The sequence below is a fragment of the Ascidia mentula genome, chromosome 2 (genome assembly GCF_947561715.1).
Source record: "Ascidia mentula chromosome 2, kaAscMent1.1, whole genome shotgun sequence".
NCBI classification, from domain to species: domain Eukaryota; kingdom Metazoa; phylum Chordata; class Ascidiacea; order Phlebobranchia; family Ascidiidae; genus Ascidia; species Ascidia mentula.
Window position 1 is genome coordinate 12,944,611 of NC_138567.1, and position 17,321 is coordinate 12,961,931.

Sequence of the window (17,321 nt, forward strand, 5' to 3'; positions counted from 1 at the left end):
CGCGCACTGTTCTGTGGAATCGCGCACTGTTATGTGGGATCAGGCACTCTTCACTTGGTCTGAGATCGGGCAATCTTAACTTGGTTTGAGATCGCGCACTGTTCTGTGGAATCGCGCACTGTTGGGATTGGTCCCATATTGTAGGAAATATAACTTAGAGTGGTTCATTTGGTGAATGAGTTGGTCGAGTAAGGACGTAAACCCAAGTGAGAAGTTTTTTGAATGAGCATTGGTCACTAGATGGTATAAAAGAGTTGTGGGTGTGAAGGCTTTCGGTTTGTTCACTTGCGTTCTGAGTTGTAACAGGGTTCAGTAGTAATAGATTGCAGTTGCAGTGGAGATGAAGGTTGGTCTTTAGATTAGTTCAAAGTTAAAAAATGTGTACAGTAAGAAAGTAATAATAATGAAAGTTTGAATATAGTTTATAAGGTAGAGATATAATATAGTTTATAATGCAGGTGTGATCGAAACTGATTTAGTTGCTTACTTTTTACAAAAGGTTTCCGTTAAGAAATGGATAAACCACCGGGAAAGAAACGGCCGTTCCCATGTGCCGCTTGTGGTGCTAGATTTTGGAAGAAAGAACATTTGCAAAAACATTTGTCCTCTTGCGATAAACAAGTTACATGTGATCATTGCGAAAAAGTGTAAGTACTGAATATTTTTTTTAATTTTCGTTTGTTGGTTCTAATTGTATTTTATTCTGCTTGTTAGTTTTGGTGCGAGGTCGAATCTACAAAGGCATTTAAAAAATACTTGCCCGAAAATCCACGGTTCAAGAAACAGGTAAGTTTGCATGAAATTGTTTTACATTTTTAAAATCTAATTTATGTTTCTGCAGTAGAACGACAAAACGTACATCGGACACTGACAATTGTGGAGCAGAAGTTCGGAAAAAGCCAAGGTAAATGGAATTGTTGTTAAAAAATAAAATGAAATCAAATGAATTCCGTTTTTGCCCAATGCGATTTTTAGTGAACAGAACAGAAAATGCGGACCTTAGTGAACCAATTGGCGCCACCGTAAATCCACGACCAACGCCAACAAGAAAAACTATTGGACTAGCCGCTGAGAAATTGGTCAATTTAGCAACAGAACCGTCAAACCAAGTCACTACTGACAACATTGAAAATCAAGAACCTATGTTTGGAGCATCCAATACGTAAGAGTGATTTTAAACCAAGTCCTTTTTTATATTATGTCTCTACAAGCCTAATATTAGCATGTCTTCTAAGTATAAAATAGCTATTGGTTTAAAGTCTATCCTTATGTTACAACGTTATAGTTTCATTTAGCAACAACTGCGATGAACATCAGTTTGCATGTGAATTCGTTGATAACATTTTAAAGGAACTTTAAAGCTGGCGCACTAAATTGCAATACGGGCTTAGATGATGTCGATGTTAAAAGTACTGCCGATGGAAGGTAAGCGAAATTTATGAACAGAAAGTGATCCAATGATGATCTTATAAAATTATGCTTAGAAAAGAACTTCACCAATTTGAGGATTTTTGCTTAGGGCTACTAAATACTCCAACGATTGATATCACTCCGGCAAACGAAATTCCTCTGCAAAGTTTACCACAGAGGTTATATCTTTTCGAATAAAACGCCGTTAGACAGAGGGAGTTAAACAATCTTGTTTTCACAGCGAGGCCATGTAGCGGTCGCCGACATACTTAAAAACATTTTAACTGTAGACATTACAAGTGGCGTTATCGAAGCTAACAAGCACGTTTCCTTAGAACGCTGGGACTTAACTTCATGGGATTAGTTTTTGAAAGAATATAACCTCGTGTTTTGTCAGTAATTTGATAAAAAAAATTTGCCACGATTAAAATTACTTTTTACACAAAGATCTAGATTCATAAATAAAAAATGTCAAATCGTCACAACTTAAAAATTTTTTTTTGCGTAGAGAAGAACTGCAACATTTTGAAATTGATGGAATGTTGCCTGATGTGGCGATCGTAGCAGACGAGGACTTTTGCTTAGGGCTGCTGAATACCCCAAACGTTGATAACACTACCGCGAGAGAAATAGAACTACAAAGTTTGCCAAAGAGGTAATATATTATGTATAAACCACCGTAGATAGTATGAGTTAAATAGCGCTTTTTAAAGGAATACAGCCTCGTGTTTTGTCAGTAATTTGATATCCTGACTAAACAAAAATTGCCATAATTTTATACCCTGATGTTATGTTTTACACAAAGATCTAGATTAAATAAAAAATTTTCACAACTCTGTACACTTATTGATAACACTACGGCGAGCGAAATTCCTCAACAAAGTTTGCCATGAAGTAATATATTATGTACAAACTACGTTTAGACAGTGGGAGTTAAATAGCGTAGCTATGTTGCGGTGCGGTCGCCGACAGACTTGAAATCATTTTTTAAACGGAGACACTACGCGTTAGCGACGTTTACAACACGTTTCCAAAGCATGTTGAGACTTATTGCGTTTAATTTTTTTAAATGATTGTAACCTCGAGTTTTGTCAATAATTTGATACCCTGACTGAACAAAAAATTGCCATAATTTTATACTCTAAAGTTATGTTTTACACAAAGATCTAGATTAAATAAAAAATTGCCACAACTCTGTACAATTCACATTTGTTTTTGCTCAGAGGAAAAATCCACCAATTTGAAGTAAAAACGAAACGTTGCCTGAAGGGGCGATCGTATAGCAGGCGAGGATTTTTGCTACGTTGATAACACGACGGCGAGCGAAATTCCTCAACAAAGTTTGCCGAGTAATATATTATGTATAAACTATCGTTAGACAGTGGGAGTTAAATAGCGTAGCTTTATTGCGGTCGCCGACAGACTTGAAATCATTTGTTTTTATCTGCAGACACTACGCGTTAGCGACGTTTACAACACTTTTCCAAAGTATGTTGAGACCTTATGCGTTTAATTGTCTGTACTTTGTTATGTTGATTAGACAACAATTGCCATTTTAAATGTCCTTTGCATAAAAACATTCTTTTGTTTGGCGTAGTTACCTTGAAAGACTAAAATCCCAGTGTTTTTTAATGTATTGTTTGAATAATGATTTGTCTCATTTCGCAAGATTTACTTTGTAGAATCAAAGCTCGCCCGTCGCTGAGGCAAACATTCAGCTAGCCAATACCTCTGACGCCAATATCAATGCGGTTGACCAACACGCAGACTCAAACGTAAAGTGCATATGACACGTAACAACAAAACATGTTAATAATCAAACTAAGAGATGTTCATAACTTTAGAACATTTTTGGCGAAAAATGTAGCTTGATACGACGACTGGTTTCTGAGATACAGCTGATCAAAGTCGCACTTTTGCCGCTGCGAACGAAATCGTGCGAAAGCGAGATTATTGTTGCGTGACGTCATAGAAGGCGCTTTGGTCGTGCGTGAGTGCTGGCAGCAAGCCTTATGCGTAGGAATGGAAAACATTGTAAAACTGGTTTAAGCATAATATTGCATTGGGGACAAAAAGTGAACAAGTGCAATAAACGGATTTTAATGTTAATTTAAGCTGAAGACAGATGGCCGCTGTTCGACCTATAATGTCTTATTTAGTTGTGTAATAATAAAACAGTTAGGCTACTGGGAGAGGGTGTTTTTGTTGTTACATCATTTATGATCGCTAACGTGATACATGAACTTTTGAAAACACGACAGAGACAAACTGTTAGTTTAGCATTGTCGTTTTGTCCACTCACAGTTATGTCGTTTCTGCTATACCCTGTGGTCTTCCGTTAAATAGGGACAAATAAGCCTTTGATTAGTGACGTCACAATGACAAATTTTTGTGTGATGCAAAACCCTGTCCTGACCTTTAAGGTAACGTAATCTGTGGATTCTCCTATGTTTAAAACTATTCGATCTCCAAAAAAAGGCGCCTTCTCCTATCTAAACAATGCATTTTTTCGACGCAAGCGCCTTATGTGATGTCCTTTTCTCCTCAGCGCAAACGGTTTACGATTTTTGATCGCCATTACTTTTCGTGCAGTTTTCTACATTTTTTAGTTGACGTAGAACCGTAAAACTTTGGATATATGTTTGTTGTAGATGTACCTTTAGTTTTACGCAAAGTTGTCATGGCCGTGTCATATGCACTTTAAGCGATTCGATTGTTGGCGACCATGTCGCAGTAGCGCCCACCGGCGGTGGCCATGATCTTAGTTGTGAGGGCAGGTTCATGCAAAGCGTTAGCCCGATGTATGTAAGATACAAAACGGCTTAATACTATTTTGTTGCATTGGTTGCCTAACAAATTTTGACAGTTTCCTGAACTATAAATATACTTTACGTTAATAAATTTAGTGCATAAATGCTAAAAATTTATTTGTTCCAGCAAAACTTGTGTTAAAAGGTTTGTGAACTTAATGCATTTATGAGGACTAGAACCTAAAACGCATAGTGGTTCTTTGCAGCGAAATCAGACATGAACCAATAGTTGAAGTGGAACATCCCTTGTCCCCTTTTACAGCTTCACAAGAATTGAAATGTGAGGAAATTTGCAGGGCTGCAGAAGCGAAACTTTGTAGTGCTCCGTCTCGTATTCAAAGGGGTTGGTAAGTTGCCAGACATGGTTACCCTTGGAACCAGAATTATATCCATTTTTCTTGCAGGGGAAGCAGTGGTGAAACCCAACAACGACCACAGGAAAATGAGCGAGATAGACTCATCGCTCGAAACATCAGAGCCATTCAAACACACCAAGAATCGGTAAAGTGACAAGCGTCTTCAACTTCCGCGCACCAATTTCCTACGAAAATATAAATAGTATTGCCGATGAAGTTTCGGGCTTTGGCAATCGAGCCTTCAGGATCAATGCCAGTTTTGGCTTTTCTATGGAAAATGTAGCCGGGGAACAACGTTATTTTCACTCGAGTGCTCACAATTTTCAACTTTTTGACACACCTTTTGTTGTCCGCACAAGCGATGACTTGATTGCTTTTCTTGAAAGCCTGGAAGACAAAGATGACTTGGAAAGTGTGCGACTTCTGCGACCTAATAGCTCCTGGAAACCTAGAGAAATTTTAAATGTAACCTTTTATATTTACTACACGAACAACCCATTAATTGGATAGGAATAAAATTTTGTCGTCGTCCGTCACGCGAAATTGAGGCCCATACACTGCGAACAAATGTCTTATTCCACTGCCTCTGTTTTTTCGTTCATTTGCAATACATTTTGATTCCGGTGGGGATTAAACTATGTAAACAGTTTCATTCATGTTGGTTTGAATCACATTAACTTTCCAAGTGAACAACCTTCCCAACATGAAATTTATTTTGAAATGTCCTCCAGTTGGTTGCTTGTCAAGTGTAAACTTATTTGGTGCAGTGTTGTACGCTTAAGTAACAAACGGGGATCTGATGCTAAAGCTTAATTTGTTTTTTAAGAAACATTCCAGCTACAAATCAATAAATACGCATCGACTTTTTTTTGTTGTCGTTTTTTTTTCGCCGTAGTGTGGATATTGATTCATCAAAAAAAGGGTTGCACCATTGCTGGTAAACCATTCATTGCGAGTGAGCCACAATGTGAGAGGTGAAGCAATCTCAAACAAGATGAGCGCTCAAGTATTACACAATTTCTTGGAGTATTTTATGGCAGGTTTTGAAAGGGATTACGTCATTTTTATTGTTAAGACGGTATAGATACTTCATTCCTCATCAACGAACAGAAGCAACCAACGGAAAAGATGTCACTCAACAGACGTATTGTTCCCGACACCGTCGATTCAACCAGACAGCAAAGCGCTACACAGCTGCTCACAGAGATATGCAGAAGTCGCCGACCTGCAGGTATGTCTTGACGACGTTTTGCTTTTCTTCCGTTTCCTAATTTTTGGTTGCTGTTGTACTGGTCCACAGCAGACGCGGTGGAAGATTGTATCATCGCCGACCGAGTGAAGAATATGGCAATCGACGTGGCTGTCGATGGGATTACATTAAGTTTTAAATCTAAATCTGTGTTTTCACCCGCCGCGTATTTGAGATCAATAATAGAAAATGCCGATTCTTTTGAATTTTACCAAAATCGCTCGCAGTTGATTGATTCGGTTGTTCGCGAACAAGTGCTTCAAGTGCAAGAAATTTTTATTTCTACCGCTCAAGACAAACATTCCGATGTTGGTGCTGCTTTTCTGTGTTTTCCACTTTCACAATAAACCTTCCCTCTCTCTCCTCCTACGATTACATGTTTGAAACGAACGCACAGACAGTTTGATCGTTCTCACGCAAGTCAGAAGAAAATGTATCGACTATACGAGGCATAGATAAATCCACGTGCACGAAACAGTAAATAATACATACAATGAGGGCCGCAGGCAGATGAGAGGGGGTGCTGTACAATGCGACGGTTCCATTTCCATTGAGTGGCATTTCGGTTTAGAAAATTTACAAGCTCCTCGTGGATCGGGGCACGCCCGAACGAGTCATAAAACTCGCCCCGCCTTCGCCATCAAAAAACATCGCAAGCCAATGCATTCCGGGTCTATCACTGGGATCAGTATTCACAATATATGCTTTGGGATAGGGGTGATTCAACGTGGTGAGCTGATCCCGCGCATAGACACCATAAAACACGGATCCAATGGCTTGGTCACGAGATAAAATAGATGCGATTTGAAGTTCGTCCATTTAAAGCGCATATGACACGGCCATGACAACTTTGCGTAAAACTAAAGGTACATCTACAACAAACATATATCCAAAGTTTTACGGTTCTACGTCAACTAAAAAATGTAGAAAACTGCACGAAAAGTAATGGCGACCAAAAATCGTAAACCGTTTGCGCTGAGGAGAAAAGGACATCACATAAGGCGCTTGCGTCGAAAAAATGCGTTGTTTAGATAGGAGAAGGCGCCTTTTTTTGCAGATCGAATAGTTTTAAACATAGGAGAATCCACAGATTACGTTACCTTAAAGGTCAGGACAGGGTTTTGCATCACACAAAAATTTGTCATTGTGACGTCACTAATCAAAGGCTTATTTGTCCCTATTTAACGGAAGACCACAGGGTATAGCAGAAACGACATAACTGTGAGTGGACAAAACGACAATGCTAAACTAACAGTTTGTCTCTGTCGTGTTTTCAAAAGTTCATGTATCACGTTAGCGATCATAAATGATGTAACAACAAAAACACCCTCTCCCAGTAGCCTAACTGTTTTATTATTACACAACTAAATAAGACATAATAGGTCGAACAGCGGCCATCTGTCTTCAGCTTAAATTAACATCAAAATCCGTTTATTGCACTTGTTCACTTTTTGTCCCCAATGCAATATTATGCTTAAACCAGTTTTACAATGTTTTCCATTCCTACGCATAAGGCTTGCTGCCAGCACTCACGCACGACCAAAGCGCCTTCTATGACGTCACGCAACAAAAATCCCACTATACGCGGTTCAACGAGATCACAATAGACGAAAATGGTCGAAAATTCATTCTCGAGAGTGCACCTTCCTTCGGTTGTGTGGCTTCCTTCGTAAAGGTGTGGAAGTGGAGTTGTTTGAAAGCCCTAAAGTTCCCCAAGGTCATCAGAGAGCGCCATTTGGGAGGTTTATAGTGGTCAAACGCGTCACCGGATCAAATACAAATAAATTATTGATCACACCCCCATCGGGGTTAAAATCATCGGTTTCTGATTCCTGAAGAAGTCGTTTAAATTCCTTGGTGCCTTCTGTTTTAACTAATTTTGTTATTGTACTTGCAAGTTCCTTTCCCGATTTATAAAGCCCGCTTGGAAGCGTCAACTTTTTAGTAGCTTCGGCCCCCACTCTCATTCCGAACCACACTTCTGACTCAATATTTTTCCATGAGTATGGATGTCACTTAACGCCACTTCCCATTTTCCCTGATCCAAGTGAATGCTTTTGGGAAATTTAGTTTTGAATTGCGTCGTTGTATTTTCGGGGTAAAACTACTATTGCTCGGAAGAGTCACGTAAAACATTCTTGTTTTTCAAACTCGGTGCTGGCAACAGATAGCCAACCCCACTTGCCAGTAACGCTGTCCAGAGATTCGGGTTTGGGTGTCCCAACGTCAAATTCACAAGACTGGTGATGACTACAACAAAAATGAGAAACACTTGACAAAAAAACACAACTTCTTCACGAGGCAAACTTCGCCCACACCACACCTAATTTCCTCCTGAAGTCATTTACACGCTATACGCTGTAATGTACGACGTCCTCTGCGTTGAGCAACGAATTGAAACTATCGGGGTATTCGACCCATTTTATAAGCCATTGCTCTGCCCCGTGCCTTTTTCGCTTTATCAATATCTTTTCAATGTTATAAAGGTCCTTTTCCACACTTTGGAGTTCCTCATCATAAAACGACCCTTCTATCGGTTCACGATTATAATCGACTAGAGAATAGGTATGGGGATTGGTTCGGCGCCGTGATTTTACAAAAAACACTTCTTCCGTCCAGTTTGTTAAGTAACCTTTTTTAAACTTTGCACGGGTTACTGCGATTCTAACTGGGGAACGCACTGCAAACTTCCAGGACATAGGTGGATGCGATATATCGCCGTATAAATTTTCCCAGACAGTATCCTGATTATCTCATTTCACCGACGAGGGAGTAGTTCGAATGCTGCGGTGATAGCTGTTGTTGTAGCTTTCTACTACATCATCTAGCACGTCAATATATTTCGATTTCTGGGCATACGTGAAGTACCGCCATAAACGCTCCTTCAAAGTCCGATTAAATCGCTCAACAATGGAGGCTTTTGTTTCGTCATTGTACGTCGTAAAAAAATGAATACCGTGATTTTGTAACCAATTCTGAAAAAGTTTATTCACTAACTCTTTGCCACGATCTGTCTGTAATTTCTGCGGTTGGCGGTCCCCATCTTGCAAGATTTTTTCGAAAGCTCGCACAAGACTTAGCCCCGTTTTTTGTTTTATTGGGACAACCCACGCATACCTTGAAAACACATCAATAACGGTAAGTAAGTATTTGAACCCATTGTTGTAACGACTTAGTTTCACCAAATCAAGCAAATCAGCCTGCCACTGAAAATCAATACCACCGACTACAACACGAAGACGTTTAAAATTTCGACGTAGAGGTTTGTGGAGTGTGTAAGTGTCCTGCTTTCGCAGCCAATCTTTTACTTCAACTCTATTTCGTTTTGAAGCACGGGCGAGGCGCTTCACGCCCCCGAGACTTTCTGGTTGCAAGGGGGAATAATATTCCTCAGAAAACTTTACAGATTTACCCATTGCTTTGCAAATCGTCTATTCTGCACCGGTGGCGGTTTAAATCCAACTGGGCGCTGACCTGGCGCGGGTGTTGTATTTGTATACCCAAGCAATGACTTTGGTGCATTTGCTTTTTCCAATGCCGACAGGAAATCAGTCCATCCGATCGGCGTCGTTGACGTCGATCCGCGGCGTCGCACAGCATTGTGAATCAGATCCTCAATGTTGCTTCCCTTAACAACTTCCCCTTTAACCGAAAGCTCTCCTGTCGAGTTGAAATCAATTTCTGGACTTTCCTTGATAATATCCATGACTCGCTTCGCTTTGTATTTAAACGTCTTCGGCATAGAATCAATTACACGACTTTCGACAACATTTTTCTTTGTTTCCTCAACTTCTCCAGCCACAGTTTTTCCTCGGGCTTCTTCGGTAACCGTAAACTTAAGTGGTTTATTCACAAGGGTGTCCTTGTAAAATTGATACCGTTGAAGTGCCTGGTTGTAAAGTTTTACTTTGTCTTCCATCGTCCCAGGCTCGTTTATGATGTCCTTCATTTTCCGATCGAGTGTGGTTTATGCGTTTTCAACAGGCGTCGTTTGTGAAGATGTGTTTCCCTGTAGACTTTTCAAAATACGAGGGTCCACCAAAGCGAATTTTTGAACACTTTCCATTTCACCTCCCACCAGACAAAAGACTAGTGACGGCGGGTATTATGCTGCCAATCAACGGAGCTAACAACGCTGATAAAAATCCTCCACGTTGGACTTTTTTCCAAGTTTACGGATGCCGTTTTTATATCTGCAAAGTTTGGCTCGTTCCGTGGGTGTCAATGTTACGTTTCCCTTTGAAACGTTGTATGCACATTCGCAAATGCACTGGATTAATTCACGATCAGCGACTTTTATAATCGATCGAGCAAGCTTGGGTTTGGATTTAGCGAGTGTCGTAAGAACTGGAGCTTGGTCATGTAGTCGCCTTGACATGCTACAGAGATTTTGGTACGTACACAATCTGGGTTTCACCGCGAAAAATGTTGGTTCTTAAATGAAATTTTTCTGCTGTGCTCTGCTTGAAGTCAAAAAGCAAATAACCGTGTGGACGAGAGGTCGGGTCACTATATGATTCCTGAACGGCACGCGTCCGCCCTGGTTGAACTTGCTTGGCAAGATGAGTTATTTGAGAAGCGTCTCTTGGATTTTTAAAAACAACGAGGTAAAGCGCGTTCAAGCTGATAGTGCGTTGCTCCTTTCCTTTGTGAAATAAATTCTGAACAATGTATATCACACTTATATTTTTGTGATGGCTCCCTTTTGTGAAAAGATTGGTCACGCTTTTGTCGCATTCACTCATTAAATCATCAATAATCAAAAGTGTTCTCTCTGACGAATCAAAATCAGTTGCCAATCCCCGAACAAATTCCACACCGTTAATCCCTTCGTACGCCCCTTGCCCCTTGCCACTCGCCGTAACACCATACAATGCGTTGGGGATTTGGTAAAGTTAACTTCTCGTTTATGAAACGTTTCAAAAAGAACGTTTTACCACAACTAGTCGGACCAGCTACAAGGCAAGTGAAAGGGTGAATAAAATCCATGGTGTTTTCGCAAACAGATTTTTAACAAACTAAAAGTTTTTTATGTTCGTTGCGCTTTTAAACGCTTTTCTTTAGACTGTTCTTATAGGTTACAACCTCAGCTGCTTCAAGCACATGTTGTTTTTTCGATAGAACGGTCACAAAACTTGGGTTAATATAGCCCAAAACACTTTAGGAAAGAAATTGCATCTGAATTAGTTATTTCATTTTGTGTTTCAGCCAGTCTCTTCTCTTCACGAAGGCATGCTTCTTCCCAATTCGGACCGCACACATCTTTTCCTTTACCACTAATTCCGAGAACGAATTGCCCACCTTTGATTTTGAGAAGAAACTCACATCCAGGAGAATGTTTGGCATGTTCTTCCCAAGCAACGTCATTCAGTTTCTAGTTAAAGAGGCAACATATACCAACATTTCACTTTATCGTGAATACCAATAAAGTAAAATCCAGCTTCGGCTAAATCCGCCGGTGTTGATCGGGTATGATAAGGCCAAAATCCATATTTGAACGAATCTATACGTTTTCTCTCTTCAGCCATATTAACATTTGTAGGGTCCAAACAAGGATAATTCCTCTTTCGCTCGACCAATCCACCCGGGGCGCATATCATCGAGGTTAAAGAGTATTGAGCATCACTTCTATCTCTTCGTCCAAAGAGAGAACGACCAGTAAGAAATGACATATTTCTATTCAACTCAGAAGTGAACAAACCGAAAGCCTTCACAGCCACAACTCTTTTATACCATCTAGTGACCAGTGCTCATTCAAAAAACTTCTCACTTGGGTTTACGTCCTTACTCGACCAACTCATTCAACAAATGAACCACTCTAAGTTATTTTTCATACAATATGTGACCAAGCCCACATAAGTGAACAGTGCCCGATCCCACATAAGTGAAGAGTGCGCGATCTCAAACCAAGTGAAGAGTGCCCGATCTCAAACCAAGTGAAGAGTGCCCGATCCCTATTAAGTGAAAAGTGTCCATGCTACTCGGCTCATTCCTACTACTCATGTGGAGTATGTTTTAAAGTCGTAATTCGTTTTGTAAAGCTCATGTCACAATAACACAAATGCTTTATTGTGAAACTACACGGAAATTGGCCTGGCCGAAGATGTGCGTTTCATCAAACCGAAATCGGTTTATCGACATATTTACCAGATAGAGCCGTCCTCCTTAGTCCTGCGAAACGTTTGGCGGAGAGTTTGTCATTAATCCGAAAACGGTCATGTCGTTAACAGGAAGTTAAGTAGGCCTAAGTTAACATTGTGACGCATACAGTTGAGTTATGAGATTTCAGGTTAAAAAAATATACACAAGCAAAAAAATAACATTAAAATCATGAAAAATATACGCCTTCACAGGAAATACGCAGGGTGCAAGTGGCAAAATATAGGTGCCGGAGCTCGCATGTTATAAAATAATTTCCTACACATCCTATGTGCGACACGATAAATTAAGTAACATATTGTAACTATTGGTGTCTAATTGCCAAAAGCAGAATACTTGTAACATCGACGCAATGGCCCATTAATTACTGGCAAACCCTTTGTAACTATCTTTCTTTGCAGAAATTTTTGCAAGCTCTGCCCATTTATTTTAATACAATAAAGGTAACTACAAGAAGTATTTTAGGAATTGTCTTTGGGTAACAGTACGTTGTAACGTTCTAGTCCCAAATTAACTTGTTAGCATTTTTTGTTATACCATAAACTTGCTCCAACACGCAAATGTCATTTTACAAAGATCGACAAGAACGTAGGTTATACTATAACTTGCCGGTGTTAGCTTGACATTTATAAGCTTGTAACAATATCCGCTGCACGGTAAGCGAATGAGGAAATGACTATCACTAAGTATAGGTACAACAACACTTTTTGAAACGGACTGCACAAGACTTCTTGTTTGCAACATCAGGTTGGTTTGAATACTAACTTCAGCTATTGTAGTATTTACAAAAGCCAATACGTTTTTAGAAGCACTAACATGTGGATCGAGGTAATTATACTGCTTGTGGTAATCTGGTTGATATACAATGGATCTATCAGCATGTGGAGGGCTAAAGGTCTTCCTCCAGGTCCACGGGGTTTGCCATTTATTGGAAGTTTTTATCATATATCTGAAGATTTTGTAGCAAGTGAGTGGGTACGTGATTTTCTTGCACAAAATGCAAACATTTATTTTTGTTACAGATGGACTTAAGCTGTCCAGGAAATATGGAAACATTTTTAGTTTAAAAGTTAAAGGATCGGATGTAGTTTGTGTGTATGACTACAACCTAATAAAAGAGGTAAACGTTGGTTGATATTTTCCGCAGCAGTCCAAGTTGAAATAATTAGATGCAATTGTTGTTGATACAATAATATTTTCTGAAGATGATGATCGACAACCCAAGAAAATTTTCTGGGAGACCATCCACTCTAGCAATGAAACTAACCAGAGGAAAAAAATTGGAAGGTTAAATAACTGCACTAAAAATTCACTGCAACTACATAAATATAATTTTTGTAGGCATCGGTGCATCATCATACACCCCTCAAATGGTGGCTCATCGCAAATTTTTCTACACTGTTTTGCGAAACATGGGTTTAAACCATCATAACTTCGACAAAGTTATCACAGATGAGCTGCCTTATTTCATCAATGAATTCCAGACTATGGCAAAGTCAGGAACACCTGTAAACCCAACTTCCCCAATAGAGTGGGCAACTTTAAATATCCTTGCATACTTTGTGTTTGCAAACAGGTTAGAAGGAAAGATTTTGTTTGGAGAATTAGTGGAGATTTTTTTTTGCTTTTATCTAAGGTTTTTCTTAATTCGCAGATATTCATATGGTGATGCTAATTTTAAGCGTCTCCTTGAGTACAACAACAGGTATTTTCATCTATTGGCCAGAGTAAATACTCCTGGATTCTTGTTGGTTTCATTTGTTCCTTACCTATATAAACTGTGGCTCCCGAAAATTGCAAGAGAAGTCAAGGAATGTAGTAGGTGATTGCGGTTTTGTTGTTGTTTAATTTCATTTATTTTTTTTCAACTTATGAAGGTAAGTTGCAATAATGAATTACTTTTTTTAGTACAATTGAAGATTTCTTGACTGTCGAGATTGAATACCACAAAACTACATTAGACCCAAACAATCCAAGAGATTTTGTTGACTATTATCTTCTTGAAATTCAAAAGTCAAACTTGTTTAAATGAATCATGTCAGTAAGCTTGTGTGCTGGTTGCGGATATTTAGAATTATCTTATAATTTAATTGTTGATGGAACAAAAATTGGTAACAGACAATCGGCGCCAGTATGGTGTTTTGTATCAAACATAAATATATATTTCGCTTATTGACATCCTCGATTCTAGTCTAACATGAATGACAGTATAAACACATTCACTACTGTACTAAATTATCTAATCAAAAAGGGGCGATAATCAAAGAAACGAAAAAATAATCTCCCTCGTAATAGTAAAACTAGGAATTGCAAAAGACGTGAAAACGCAGTGGTCGCAAGAATGTAAATCTGCACTCAAAGTGCAAGTGGCCCACAGGAAAAAGAAGTAAAGGCAGTGAAAAGGCGTGTAGATGTGTCCACTTTTTTATGTTATTAATATGGTTAATGATATTTTTCTAGACAGTAACTAAGGTTTACTTTCTAAAGATAACTCTTTTCGAACGCTACTTGTGAGTGACCCAGGTGGAAACTTTAAATAAAAAATTACTATATAAAAATTGTTTTCTAGTTACAAACAGCGTGTAGACACGACGATGCCAATAGGCGAAGTTAAAATTTTTGTTTTTTATGACAGATAATACTAACCATAATTTCCTGTTGATCTTTTTGAATTTTCTGAATAAGTAAAAGACAGTTTTCTGAATACATAAAGGAAAGGTCATCACTGACCTGCACAGGCTGATTACTATAGTCTTTTACGACAATTTCTTTCTGGCAGACCTTAAGAAAACAATGTTGGATCTTTTTCTAGCTGGGGCTGAAACAACTCAAACAACACTAAAATAGGCTTTAGTTTACATGGTTAACAACCCCAAAGTACAAGGTTTGATATTTTTATTTTAAGTAGTTGACAAAAAGATATTTTTGCGGCTCAGATCTTCAGTAACAATAAAAGATATTTTAACATTTTCCGCAAAACCAAGGCACCTCCTCGATTTTAGCTTCATCCGGTATGGAGCGCTCTAAACATTCCGGATGAAACCATTCTTTACACTTACTACACTCAATAAAGTATTGTTTATTTTCTGCAAGTCTACAATTACAATGAATCGCAACCGTCTCGCTGTTCTTTCTTCTATTTACGATGAGCTTCTTCATCTTAAAAAGAGGCTCAAATTCTTTATTGCGCAACATTTCAAGCTTAAACCTCCAACAGGAGTCAAGAAACTGAGTGAAGAATATATTCCTGGTCTAAGTTTACAGCCAAAGCCTTTTGAAATTGTGATGACACCTCGTTAACAATAATACCAATATGTTTTGTTCAATATTTCTTGAAGGACCTGATTCTGAAATGACCTGTCCATGTATGCATTATTGCCTTCCACTAATGATCAGAGCGAAAACTGAAAATAGGTTTTTTATCGTTTTTGTTGTTTTCACCAACCCTTTATCATTGTCAAAAAATTGCCTTGTTACCATTCGCGTGCCAGTTAACCAGATAACGTTGTAACATACGTCACAGAAACCAGTGCTTGAATTGCGTAATGTTTTGCGTGCAGCTTTGCACATGTGCTGCATAATCCCATAATGTGACCCAAATGATTTAGCCATCGAATATTCTCGAGTAAAGTGATTCATTCAACATCCTGTTTACCACATAAAATGTTCTCCTATGATTAGGTCACATCACACCTATGTTCTTGTATTATATTACTTCGAGCGGTTCGTGATATCACGTGACATTATTGACCAATCAGCTCTCAGTACGGAGAGCTTTAAAGCCCAGTGTGTACCTGTAAATTCATTCTATTTGATTCCATTCGATTCTACTTGTTCTATCGTATTATTGCACTGCTATTATTACTGAGACTCTAAAAGCTATTCGCCGGCTTGGGATTTATTCCCACAGCCTGATAATAAACTGTTTATTTGGAATCAGCGGTTTGCTGGTGAGAACGAGGCAGAAGCAGATTTAACAATCGAAGAGACTCAATAACCGCTCAGGCCATCGAGACACTGTTAAATATCTCTGAGACCCTTAGAGTTATTTACAACACCATGTTTTGAACGCAATGTTATTTATTTTTAAATCGTATCAAATTATTCCTCGTTCTAAACCTGAAATTTTCCTCTAACCTCAAGCCGGTTTTGTGGTCCAGATAACGGTCTCATGAACCAGCGGCCTATGAATCCCTAGGGACTTAAGCAATACGCTATAACGAATTTGTGCGTTAGCGCACCACCCATTGTATTTGTTGTACCTACTATTCTCTATTAAACACTGGGTAGCGCAAGTCTGAGTCTGTGCAGGAGTAATTTTGAGGTAAATTCAATACGACGGCGCCATATTGGAAGGTTCCAACTAAGCCAGGAAGAGATAGCGGAAGCCATTTTTTTTATTGAAATTTCGATGTCGAATCAAAACAAAAAAATAACTGGATTATAAGACGCTATAACTGAAAAAGTAACAACTTCGTGATTTTGATAAAGTTATTTTCGTAATTTCTACATTCATATTTTTGTAATTGACAGTAGACTGCAGATTTTCTCAGTAAAAGCTTTCACCAAACCGGAGGTTGCTTCAGCAGATTATCCCCAAATTGATTCGCTTTGATGCAGAGGTATCGGGTGCATACAGGGAGAATGAACAGGTATTGCTTCTTTAATCTAAATGTCCTAAAAAATCATAAAATGAAAGTTTTTATCATATCTGCTGACAACAGCCTACGCCAATTTCGCCAAATCACTGAGTTTTGCCAACTATTTGTTGAGGTATCGCACTTAAAGCAAGCCAGCTACTTACGTGCCAAAAAATCTTCAAACTTTAATCAAACAGACCTGGACACCGGTCGCGCTCGTTTCAAAACTGGAGGCGAATGTGTTTCAACTGGTTTCTGCGGTCGTGCGAGACTTGTAGACAGTTTTTGGTGTGTTTGTGCTCGGATAATCACATTAAATAGTTTTTGCTGTGTTATTGATAGGGTATATGCGTGTGAAACGTGGAAATGTATTAAATTTGCGCTTATTTTGAGTTAGCGAGCGTTTGCGAGCGGGCACATGCACGTCGTTTTGACGTATAAATAGTGGTCGTGACAGCATGTTTTTTCGACGTTGAAGTTTGAAGCATCATTTGTTGTAGATTGCAAACATTGATCTACGTCTTTTGCGTATGAATTATCAACGTATTTTGTGCGTCATTAACATAACGTCGTGATCTCGTTTAAAATCGGTGTAAATTGCAAACACTAATCTACGTCTTTTGCGTGGAAATTATCAGCGTATTTTGTACGTCATTAAAATGACGTCGTCATCTCGTTTAAAATCGGTGTAAATTGC

General features: G+C 38.9%; 1 protein-coding gene across 1 annotated transcript; it reads left to right on the forward strand.

The window, feature by feature from the left end:
• Positions 1-12,863: 12,863 nt before the first annotated feature.
• On the forward strand, positions 12,864-14,016 carry LOC145890163 (cytochrome P450 2C21-like). The gene is made up of 6 exons (XM_082981196.1): positions 12,864-12,951; positions 13,007-13,104; positions 13,190-13,271; positions 13,326-13,560; positions 13,639-13,689; positions 13,893-14,016. The coding sequence occupies exons 1-6, from the start codon at positions 12,864-12,866 to the stop codon at positions 14,014-14,016; spliced, it is 678 nt and encodes a 225-aa protein (XP_082837322.1).
• The last annotated feature ends 3,305 nt before the right edge of the window (positions 14,017-17,321 follow it).

What these genes read in the sequence shown, in the direction of transcription:
- LOC145890163 (XM_082981196.1), top strand. Translation starts at nt 12,864, where the DNA reads ATGTGGAGGGCTAAAGGTCTTCCTCCAGGTCCACGGGGTTTGCCATTT. An exon ending in CAGAGGAAAAAAATTGGAAG is followed by an intron (nt 13,272 to 13,325) that starts GTTAAATAACTG and finishes TAATTTTTGTAG; the next exon opens with GCATCGGTGCATCATCATAC. An exon ending in TACTTTGTGTTTGCAAACAG is followed by an intron (nt 13,561 to 13,638) that starts GTTAGAAGGAAA and finishes CTTAATTCGCAG; the next exon opens with ATATTCATATGGTGATGCTA.